Source organism: Mytilus californianus, unplaced genomic scaffold, assembly GCF_021869535.1.
Source record: "Mytilus californianus isolate M0D057914Y unplaced genomic scaffold, xbMytCali1.0.p SCAF_17, whole genome shotgun sequence".
In the NCBI taxonomy this organism is placed as follows: domain Eukaryota; kingdom Metazoa; phylum Mollusca; class Bivalvia; order Mytilida; family Mytilidae; genus Mytilus; species Mytilus californianus.
Window position 1 is genome coordinate 610,741 of NW_026262659.1, and position 12,158 is coordinate 622,898.

The window sequence follows — 12,158 nt, forward strand, 5'->3', positions numbered from 1 at the left end:
TATGTTATCCAAATGACAACACAGTGACGACAGATTGATACATAAATAAAACATATAATAGATACCATGATTGAAATTTTGTACACCAGACACATGTTTTGTCTACAAAACACTCATCAGTGATACTTGAATCAAAAAAGTTAAAAAAGCCAAAGAAAGTATGCAGTTGAAGAGCATTGAAGACCCAAAATTCTGAAAGGTTTTGCAAAATACAGCTAAGGTAATCTATTCCTACATTAAAGAGTCAATCTTAATGGGCTAAAGTACAACAGGAACCAAAATTTGGAAATCAGGAAAATACAATAATTTGTAAAGGAATATATGGAGCATATAATAAATAATGTCAAAATTTGAAAATTGAGCAATTTCCTGAAAACTTCCATGCATAAATCCAACTATTTAGGAATGAGTGTAGTACCTTTTCTGTTTTCCATTTTTCCCTGGCTGTGACGGGAGCAGTTTTAGGACGGTTTCCAGCATGTGTAGCACCTACAGGTCTTTTACCCTTGGGCATTTTCTTAACATATGTATGTCCACCAAACTGAGTTTTCTGCCATCTACAAAGTACATTTATACAGACCATTGCAATTTAGTAAAATAATACTACTCACTAAGAAAAGAGTGACGCTTAAATGCTTCAAGTTATTTTGAAATCAAAGGTTCAAACTTAATATATGTCTACTCAGCTACAAACAATTCACCTTAATTTTACTTTTTTCTATATTTTGAGTGTTTTCCACAGTAGATTTGCTAAAAATTCACTATTAACATTTCAATAGTTTATGTCTATTATGTCTGTAATTTCCACTGGACATCAAACAATCAATTAACCATCTTTTTATCCAACATGGAAACAATGTGGAATGTTTTTATAAACACATTTCTTTTGATAACTTTAACAGTCATTTACCAGCTCCAGAACATATATTTGTAACATTTTTTTACAGTAACTCCAGATACTATACAATCAGAAATTTATGCATCCATTTAATATGGCAACTGTTGAACAATGGATTTAAAACATGTTAAATACTGTTTCCATTTCAAGAAAAACTCCATACAAATGATGCTATCAAGATTGAAAATGAATGTTTTTTATTTTGGCAAAACCTATCCTGTCGCAATATTAGCAACAATAAAAACATTGCAAAAATGTCTGGAAAACAATATAGCCACCTTTTTGGGTCACCTGTAGAATCTAAATTTAATTTATTAAAGATTTATTTGACAACTTCTCTCCCTTAGTTCAATTTCCATTTTCAGCATTTAAAGCTTTTGAGAACAAATCATCAACATGAAGATATTTAAAAACCAATAATATTGTAGAAAATATAATGTGAAACAGAATAATTGTGAAAATGTGTCATATTAAATAATAAAAAAAATAATTATCAGTGTGTTAAAACAATTTGTTTGCAGTGTGTGTGAACAATAAGCGTTTGTGATGTTATTACCTTTATGTGATGGCTAGGTTTGTAGTTTTATAGAATTAGTTATTTTAAGCTTGTAAAAGATATATGTAGTTGTATCATGGTAACACAGAAATATTTTCTTCTAATATGTCTATAAAGGAGGGATATTTCAATCATACAAAGATCTAAGCAAGGGGAATACTATGTTTTAGTTTATACAGTATTATACATGTTAAACACAGGTGTATAGATTTGAGAGCAGTATATTTCTACTATACGTTTTTGATTTGGAGAGATTGGAATAAGGAAGTATTATGATTAAATAGTCCCCTTAAAGTACAAGATGAATAAAAGAACAGAGTTCCAATGTCCACCGCGTTGCACATATTTTAGCTATCCATGTACAACGGCAATAACTAAAAAAAATTTTTTTATTTGTTCTTTAAAATTTTCAATAGAGAAATGAAGGATTCAGAGAAAATGCAATGTGATTTCTGTTATAATTAATATTTCTAAGGGGTATAACTCGTTAAAAATATTTGACCAGTACTTATTTTCAAAAGCGTCAAAGACATTGCTGATATAAACCTATGATACAAGTTTCATAAAGTTTTGGCATGAATTGTACATGAGCGCTAACAATGCAATTTTCCATATAATTAATGTTTCCAAGGGGCATAACTCTTTTAAAAATAATTGATCGGCACTGATTTTTGATCTCATCCAAAACATTGCTGATATAAACCTATGGTATAAGTTTCATAAAAATCTTGCGCGGGGACAATAAAAGCAATAAAAGATTAATATTGTTGAAATATCAGTCTTTTTTGTATTCATATAAATAACACCAGAAGGAAGTTAATAAATTGCGTTTTGTTTATCAAATTAATATCAAGTTTTTGGAAATTAACCAATAACTTTATTGCACTATTTTTGATTTTTTTTAAATATGTTTATCCAATCTGATCTGCTTCCATGATTTTGTGCAAAATATTAATCATGTCAAATCTCAAATTCACCTCATTTCAGCATTGTGGACAACATACTTTGAACCAATTAATTTTCTCAAGCGATTTAAATATTTTCTACAGTAGAAAAATAACACTTATATTAATATCCGCAAATATATCAAAGTTGAGATCTTCTTTTATAAACAAAAAATGTAACAATATCATAATATTAAATCACAAGACGTTGGCTTGAGAGGGCACAAACCTAAAAAAATGTATTGCCAAAAATAAGATGGTTAACAAGAATTCCTGTTTTATCCTGTCTCATAGTTATTTTCTTACAAAACTGTCTTCATTGTCATTTTATTTATTTTTCATATGTACACCTAAACAATATTCCTTCTTTTTATTTGAGTTAGTGTATAAGAAGTAGATCTATATATAAGGACTATAAAGCAGTTATTATATAAAAAATACCTTTCATTTTGACTTTCACTGTCAAAGTAGATTTAATACAAGTTTATTGCAACACAACAATGTATAAATTTTCATGAATCATGAAAGTATACTGATCTGAAAATTATCAAAATCAAATGGCTGCTTACTATTTTCAGTCATCAAGAATAGCCTAAGTCTAAAAAATGTGGGACAATTATCTAAATATCATCAAAATCGAGATTCACCTGTAAACTTAATTTGCAACAATCAAATTTGTGATTGACATAAACTAATATTTCTCTGCAAAAGTTATCTCATAGTTCTAAGTTAAATATCTAACTATATCACATCCTTACTTGTATCGGACTGAATCAGGAGCTATCTTCCCTCGCCAATCAATGGCCTGCACTACTCGATTAGACGGTAAGGAACGAGCTGATTTAGATGTTTCCTCAACAATCAAAATATCCTCTGACAGGTAAGGGCTGGACTGAGAACGTGCAAGGTTGTCATGGTTACCACTGTAAAATAAGAATATATACAAAATGTTAAAAAGTCAAAAATATTAATTAAGCAGTTTCTAAAGGATTGATGAAAAATAAATACTGAATTATTATTTACGCTGTTACTATAAGGACATTAGCAAATAAGTCCTAAAATATTAATAATGATATTGTTATAGTGAAAACAGAAAATAAATAGTGGAATATAAATTAAGTTGTTCCACACGGACAAAAGGAAAGATGGCAGAGAGACAAAGAAATTATTTTGAAAATTTTTGTCAAAAAGAGACGAGATAACCAATATGAAATGGGGTATAACTTTAAAACTATAGCAGGTAAATATCTAAAGATTCTGATGGTACAACAATTCATACACTGGAGAATTAGTCCTCATCATAGGGCTTGAACTTCTTATTCCTGAGGCTGTTGCTGGTCTGGACAAAGGTTTCCTAGACACTCCTGTACTAGCTGGTTGTCTGAATCCTGCAACAGGCTGAGGTGCAAGCTGAAAGTATAAAAGTCATGTTATAAAAAGAAAGGTGAGTGGTTTATGTAAAACTTTAAAAAATGTGACTATTGTTAAGTATAGCATTTGTAAAGTGGTTTGGACATCTACAAAAGAGGTTTAAAATAATCGTGAGAGCCTAGAACTCTCCAAATATAACTTTATGGTTTTTGGAACATATTTGCAACCTCAAGATGTGCTGTCTAGCTCAACTGGGGTATGGCTCCTTGCTATGTATCTAGTATTCCATACAAGTAGTATGGATAACACTAAAGTCCTGTCCTCCACTGATTGGTAGGTAATGTTTGTAAAATATATTTTTCATAAGATGGATAAAAATTTTTAAAAATGAATGTTAAATGCACTTAATTTTTTACTACCAGGTTGAAAAGTAATGGGATTCATTGTATGAATATAGTGCGAATCTATGGTGTTTGTAAACAAGGCCATGTGAATGGCAAAAAAAATATTGTTGCTGAAGATGGGGCTACAATTATACTTCAATGAATGATATATGAAAGCTTCTGACTTCTAAAGGTAAACCAGGTATCAGTTTAATTCTATTTATAGGTTTGCATTGAAGTCAATGGGAGATTTTTTACTGAATTTACCCAAGGAGCTATGAGTTAACCTTCCATCCATAAATTATTATCTTTACTCTAGGGGAGATAACTTTAGGGAACATATACATTCCTTTCCTTATTAATTTCATACTATGACATTAAAGAACCTTAGTGAGCGCGCTCACATACACCACGTCCTCACATTGTCATTGTAGAAATAAAATATGTGTAAGAAAAAAAAATTGAATCATAATTTCCTGTCAATATGCACATCTACATAGTATGTCCTTATTATCTACAAAGTTTCATGAAATTATGTTGCGTGGTTTCAGAGGAGTTGTGATGACAAACTGTTGCAGTAGTACATTGAAGCAAATAAGTTCAAAGGGGTGTAACTCCTAGAAAAAAAATTGAACCGTAATTTCCTGTCGATATGCACATCTACATAGTATGTCCTTATTATCTAAAAAGGTTTCATGAAATTCTGTTGTGTGGTATCAGAGGAGTTGCGATGACAAACTGTTGCAGTAGTACATTAAAGTAAATAAGTTCAAAGGGGCGTAACTCCTAGAAAAAAAATTGAACCGTAATTTCCTGTCGATATGCACATCTACATAGTATGTCCTTATTATCTAAAAAGGTTTCATGAAATTCTGTTGTGTGGTATCAGAGGAGTTGTGATGACAAACTGTTGCAGTAGTACATTGAAGCAAATAAGTTCAAAGGGGCGTAACTCCTAGAAAAAAAATTGAACCGTAATTTCCTGTCGATATGCACATCTACATAGTATGTCCTTATTATCTAAAAAGGTTTCATGAAATTCTGTTGTGTGGTATCAGAGGAGTTGCGATGACAAACTGTTGCAGTAGTACATTAAAGTAAATAAGTTCAAAGGGGCGTAACTCCTAGAAAAAAAATTGAATCGCAATTTCCTGTCGATATGCACAACTACATAGTATGTCCTTATTATCTAAAAACGTTTCGTGAAATTCTGTTGTGTGGTTTGAGAGGAGTTGCGATGACAAGAAACAGGACTGACGGACTGACGGACTGACGGACGGACAGACAGACAGACGGACGGGTCAAAAACATTATACCCTCCGCAACTCGTTGCGTGGGGTATAATTATGTTATCAAAACCATTTAATTAGAAGTCTGGAATTTTTCAAATAATAGGAAATTTTCATTTACCTTTTCCTTAAAATGGATCATATCTTCTGAAACAGACTCTATCATGTTGACAACTACGTCCAATTTGACCTCTGACCTACTTCTGTTATCATTGTCCTTAACCTCTGACTTCTTATCATCCCTGTAATAAAATAACCGATAAAAACACAATCTTATCTTTTTGTCTCTAGAATTATTTTTTGCTTGTCAATTTGCAGTTGTGTATTGTAAGCTTCCTTTTTTAAAAAAGAAAATATTTCAAAGAAAATTTTACATGTAAGATTACTTGAGCTCTTTACAGAATGTGACTCAGTTGACCTTTAGATGCTGATTGATTATTTGTATTGTTGGTTTGTTGTCTCATTGAAGTATGCCTCAAATCTCCTTTTCTTCAGAAAAGAAAATTAACACACAAATCAGTTATTACAGTGGTAAAAGTTAAACTCACTCTAATCATTGGCAAAAAAATGAGAAGTTATGTCAAGGATTCAAACTTGTTGATTACTTGTTAAAGGTCAGAGGTTAACTGTAGGCTCTCATCTTCCCTGTTTTACAAAAGCACAAACGTAAATGAAACAAGCATATTAATCAATATCATATCAATGTATTGATTCCCTTATAAACAATAACAATAAACTGTTTGAAGGACTCACTTTTCTAGTAGATTTCTACCAAGTTGATGTGTTCTGGCTGATTTACTGGTTCCATCTGATCGAGAAGACTTTGGTGGAGCTGACTTCGGTTGAGTCGGTGGTTTGCTGACCACAGGATGATGATACTTAGGAAGTTTAGATGGACAATAATCCTCTGCCATTTCATAAAACTCTTCAAGCGGCCGATTTAAAAGGCGATTTTCTTTGTCCACTTGGATTGGGGCGGACTGCATCACTTAATAAGTAATTGAATAATTAATTTAAAAATATGTGAATGACTAGTTTTGATTAACTGTAAATAAACCTATACTTAAACCATTACATTTTAAATTTTTATCCTATTTTTAGAGTTGAAAATATGTGTAATTTTAAAATAATATGATTATCAATTTAGAATGAAAACAGAAACTAAATGAGGTTCTAAGAGACAAACAGAAATTATCAAGATAAATTCAAATAAATATTTGTTAAAAAGGTGTAAAAGAATAAAATTAATCTAAACCAAATTGTTTTCATTATTTTATTATATTTCAATTAATCATTAAACCTTCTACAATAAAAATCATAATTATGAAGTAATAGAAAATTTTTGAACATTAAAACATGTCAAACCAAATGCATGTGTTATCTATACTCTGCAGGTTTGGTTTTAACAAAGTTTGCAAGAAAATTTCAAGTTAATTAAAGTCATATTATAAATTTGACATTTTAAATCCTGGCCTTTTTAGTAATGTATTAAGCAGTTGCATATAAAGCTGAATCCTTCATATCTGTTACACGATAATAAAAAAATATAACGAAAACAATTTGGTTTATAAAATAACCTAAGATCATGCAAAGCCTAATATAAAAGTGATATATGCATTAAAATTCTTTCACACTTGGTTTTTACTTGTAAATTTTGATAAATCTATGATTTTGTTACTGATATTAAATTTCATGACCATACCTACCAATTGGATACCTTTAGAGAACAAATCATTGTCCTCTTTGAAAGCACTTAAAATTTACAAGTTAATTGAAAATACTAATTTGCAATCTTTAAAATATGTTACATTACTAATAGTTTATTGTGAATTGCATGATACTATGAAAGCATTATACTATATTTATATAAAAGTGATGTGTTTACTGAATGAAAATTATGTTGTTTATAAACAGATAAAGAAAAGAAACAGTAATAAAGAAGTGAGTTATTTTATATAGAGATTAGTGTGTATTAGTGTGTGGTTACCTGTATGTGTATTAGTGTTGTTACCTGTATGTGTATTAGTGTGTTGTTACCTGTATGTGTATTTGAGTGCACAAGTCTGTTTCATGTGTTTGACATTATGCATTACTTGATGGGAAATAAGTGATGATTTCTGGGTATATTGCAATGCATTCACTGTATTGTGAATACATAAGGAATATTTATTACTTTGTAGGTATTGTGCAATATTTTCTAGGAACTATGCAATGCCTTCTGGGAATCGTGCACTTTTTCTGCAAACTAAACTAGAGGCTCTAAAGAGCCTGTGTTGCTCACCTTGGTCTATGTGCATATTAAACAAAGGACACAGATGGATTCATGACAAAATTGTGTTTTGGTGATGGTGATGTGTTTGTAGATCTTACTTTACTGAACATTCTTGCTGCTTACAATAATCTCTATATCTATTATGAACTTGGCCCAGTAGTTACAGTGGAAAATATTTTGTAAAAATTTACAAAAATTTACAAAATTTATGAAAATTGTAAAAAATTGACTATAAAGGGCAATAACTCCTTAAGGGGTCAATTGACAATTATGGTCATATTAACTTTTTTTGGTCATGTTGACTTATTTGTAGATCTTACTTTGCTGTACATTATTGCTGTTTACACTTTATCTCTATCTATAATAATATTCAAGATAATAACCAAAAGCTGCAAAATTTTCTTAAAACTACCAATTCAGGGGCAGCAACCCAACAACGTGCTGCCTGATTGGTCTGAAAATTTCAGGGCAGATAGATCTTGACATAAGGAACAATTTTATCCTCGTCAGATTTGCTCTAAATGCTTTGGTTTCAGAGATATGAGCCAAAAACTGCATTTTACCCTATGTACTATTTTTTAGCCATGTCGGCCATGTTGGTTCGCGGGCGGGGTCATCAGTCACATCTTTTAAACTAGATACCCTAATGATGATTGTGGACAAGTTTGGTTAAATTTGTCTTAGTAGTTTCAGAGGAGAAGATTTTTGTAAAAGATTACAAAACTTTACGAAAAATGGTTAAAAATTGACTATAAAGGGCAATAACTCCTTAAGGGGTCAACTGACCATTTTGGTCAAGTTGACTTATTTGTAGATCTTACTTTGCTGAACATTATTGCTGTTTACAGTTTATCTCTATCTATTATCATATTCAAGATAACCAAAAACGGCAAAATTTCCTTAAAATTACCAATTCAGGGGCAGCAACCCAACAACGGGTTGTCCGATTCATCTAAAAATTTCAGGGCAGATAGATCTTGACCTGATAATCAGTTTTACCCCATGTCAGATTTGCTCTAAATGCTTTGGTTTCAGAGATATAAGCCAAAATCTACATTTTACCCCTATGTTCTATTTTTAGCCATGGCGGCCATCTTGGTTGGTTGGCCGGGTCACCAGACACATTTTTGAAACTAGATACCCCAATAATGATTGTGGCCAAGTTTGGTTTAATTTGGCCAAGTAGTTTCAGAGGAGAAGATTTTTGTAAAAGTTAACGACGACGGACGACGACAAGTGATGAGAAAAGCTCACTTGGCCCTTTGGGCCAGGTGAGCTAAAAATGGCTTACGAAACTATAAAATACTTTATTGGCTTAATGGAATTTTTATTGGTAATATGTAATATTTAAAAGGTATCATGCAATACTTTATGGGTAATATGTAATACTTTATGGGTAATATGCAATACTTAATAGGTAATATTGGTAACATGCAATACTTTATGGGTAATATGCAATACTTTATGGGTAATACTGAAATAGTTTATGGGTAATATGTAATACTTTATGAGTAATGTGCAATACCCTATGGGTAATATGCAATACTTTATGGGTGATATGCAATATTTTATGGGTAATATGCAATACTTGATGGGTTATGCAATACTTTATGTTTAATATGAATAAATTTATGGGAAATATATAATTCTTTATGGGTTATGCAATACTTCATGAGTAATAATGATACTTTATGGGTAATTTGCAATATGTTATGGGTAATTAGTAATACTTTATGGGTAATATGTAATAGTTTATGGGGAATATGTAATTCTTTATGGGTAATATGCAATACTTTATGGGTAATATGTAATACTTCATAGGTAATGTGTAATACTTTAAGGGGAATATGCAATATTTTATGGGTAATATGCAATACTTTATGGGTAATATGTAATACTTCATAGGTAATGTGTAATACTTTAAGGGGAATATGCAATATTTTATGGGTACTATGCAATACTTTATGGGTAATATGCAATACTTTATGGGTTATATGCAATACTTTATGGGTAATACTTTATGGGTTATGTGTAATACTTTATGGGTAATATGCAATACTTTATGGGTTATATGTAATACTTTATGGGTAATATGCAATACTTTATGGGTAATGTGTAATACTCTATGGGTTATGTGTAATACTTTAAGGATAATATACAATGCTTTATGGGTAATGTGTAATACAAATGGGTAATGTGTAATACAAAAGGGTAATATGCAATACTTAATAGGTAATATGCAATATTTAATGGGTAATGTGCAATACTTTATAGGTAATATGTAATACTTTATGTATATAATGTATAGTCCATAAACCAATGTGTTTATACAACCTGTGAAGTGCCTCACTTGAATATACAGCTTGTATCTATATAATGTAGCAGCTCTAAAACCAAATGCTCTTACTATACATGGGAGGTGCCTCACACCAATATACAGCTTGTATCTATACAATGTAGCAGCTCTAAAACCAAATGCTCTTACTATACATGGGAGGTGCCTCACACCAATATATTTCTTAAAATCCCACATGCAAATAAATATATATCTAAAATGTGCTTTTAACAAAAAGTAAAAATATTCTGAAGTATACCAAGTGATTGATTGGCCAGATAAGCCAGTACATATGGAGTAGTATTCTCTGGGGACTCGCCTTGTCCATGTGATGAGTAGCGAACATCAAGCGCTGTTCCACTGCGACCAACAAAGTTCAGCTTTCCTTTGTTTACAAATAAATCATTGGTTAAATTAGAGGTATACACAGTTAAATCAGGATTACAGTGCAAATAAGTGAAAGAAACTGACTCTTCTAAATGTAAAATCATTACAATGAAAAAGTAAAAAAAAATCAAACCAAATTTCCACACCCTTCTTATGTTTCTAGGCAAAAATGATTTCCATCCCAAAAAACATATCTGATAAGAAACAAGGTATAATTCTAATTGGGCAGAAATACTTGAGTGGAACACTGACAACATCATCAAACAAAAATCTGGTAAAAAATAATAGTAAAAAAATCAAGCATAGCGAACTATAATCTAAATAGAAAGAGTCAGTTTCTTTCAAACAAAACAAAATGATAATTAAAATGAAATGATAAATATAAGCTTAGGAGAAAGACAGTTAGCATAGAACAGGAAGTTTAACACAAGCTGTCTATTTATTTAAGTATTAAATAATATTAACATTTTTCAAAGAAGATACAATTCTTAAAACTTGCTTACAAATAACTGGTAATTTTATCAATCATTAGGGCATAACTTTAAAACACCTCGTGTGAAAATATCAAATTTAAACTCTACTTTGGTCTAGAAGTTTATAGTAAGGATATCTCAAATTTTATAAGATTTGGTCAATGCTAACCTAAGCTATTGAATGGAACTCACATCTGATGGAAAAGAGTAAAACTTCATTCCCCAGCACCTTTACGTGGAGGCATGATAATAGGAATTACGTTACCACCGTATTTAATAACTAATGTCGGAATATTCGATACTTGATAAAAATTAAATTTTAATTCATACAAAACTTGATACTTGAATGATTCATTATCAAATTTTGACTTTCTTCCTAAAGAAGCATGTTGTAATATGTCACCTTAGCTTTTCTGTCATAATTTACAATGGTATTCACTTTCATTATAGGGTAGACAACTCTATCATTGTAGGGGAGAAAACTCTATCATTATAGGGTGGACAACTCTTTCATTGTAGGGGAGATAACTCTTAATAAATAATTCACTGTAAAAATCTTCCTAGTCCTAAGCTTTCAATTTTGGGGTACTTAAATATAATATTTGAAATCTGAATAAACTTTAATCACTTTAAAAACCAAGGTTTATATCCTTCAATACCTAATATATCTTGACCATAGGAGAAATCCTGATTGAAGTTTTTCCACTGATTGAGATTCTCTGCCCTTGTGTTAGACAGAGGCCTTCCACCAACTGGTGTTGTCATGTGACTTCTTATCTGTGCACCTATAAACAATGTGTATACAGCAAATCATCTACCACCATGTAAACAAAATTATATATTTGCTTTTGTCTATTCCAAGAAAAATGTATCAGGTAATGGCAGGCACTTTTTGTGAACTATAACTCATACAGCTTTATAACAATATCAAATGTGCATTTATATTGTAAAGACTGTTTTGAACATCCTTGCTTCATTATATAAAATGCCTTCCAACCCCCTATACATTTTTTCTTGAATAGCCCTGAAAGTATAAACGTGTGTAACAACCACCAGATATACAAAATTTAATGTTTGATAAAAAAGGCAGTGTTGTGTTGTGTTTGGCAATACCCCCAATGTGTCATTATGTGTCAATAAATTAAAAGTTTACTATCACCATGAGTTTTTAAATATACTAACAATACTTATATATGTGTGTAAAATGAATGATTATTTAAAAGTTGATGTGTGGCTAATATTTAAGTAAA

General features: G+C 30.8%; 1 protein-coding gene across 12 annotated transcripts in view; it reads right to left on the reverse strand.

Moving 5' to 3' along the window:
- The window catches only part of LOC127726199 (uncharacterized), an 88,941-nt gene that overhangs the window by 58,877 nt on the left and 17,906 nt on the right, over window positions 1-12,158 (reverse strand). For 8 of the 12 annotated variants that reach the window (XM_052233484.1, XM_052233486.1, XM_052233489.1 and 5 more), the window contains 8 exons: window positions 11,568-11,693; window positions 10,308-10,433; window positions 6,195-6,429; window positions 5,563-5,683; window positions 3,678-3,808; window positions 3,157-3,321; window positions 2,840-2,857; window positions 419-557 (listed from right to left, as the gene is read on the reverse strand). In XM_052233484.1, the coding sequence (XP_052089444.1) occupies window positions 419-557; window positions 2,840-2,857; window positions 3,157-3,321; window positions 3,678-3,808; window positions 5,563-5,683; window positions 6,195-6,429; window positions 10,308-10,433; window positions 11,568-11,693 (1,061 nt within the window). The remainder of the gene's footprint in view (window positions 1-418; window positions 558-2,839; window positions 2,858-3,156; window positions 3,322-3,677; window positions 3,809-5,562; window positions 5,684-6,194; window positions 6,430-10,307; window positions 10,434-11,567; window positions 11,694-12,158) is intronic. The other 4 variants (XM_052233488.1, XM_052233485.1, XM_052233491.1 and 1 more) reach the window with 3 other exon arrangements.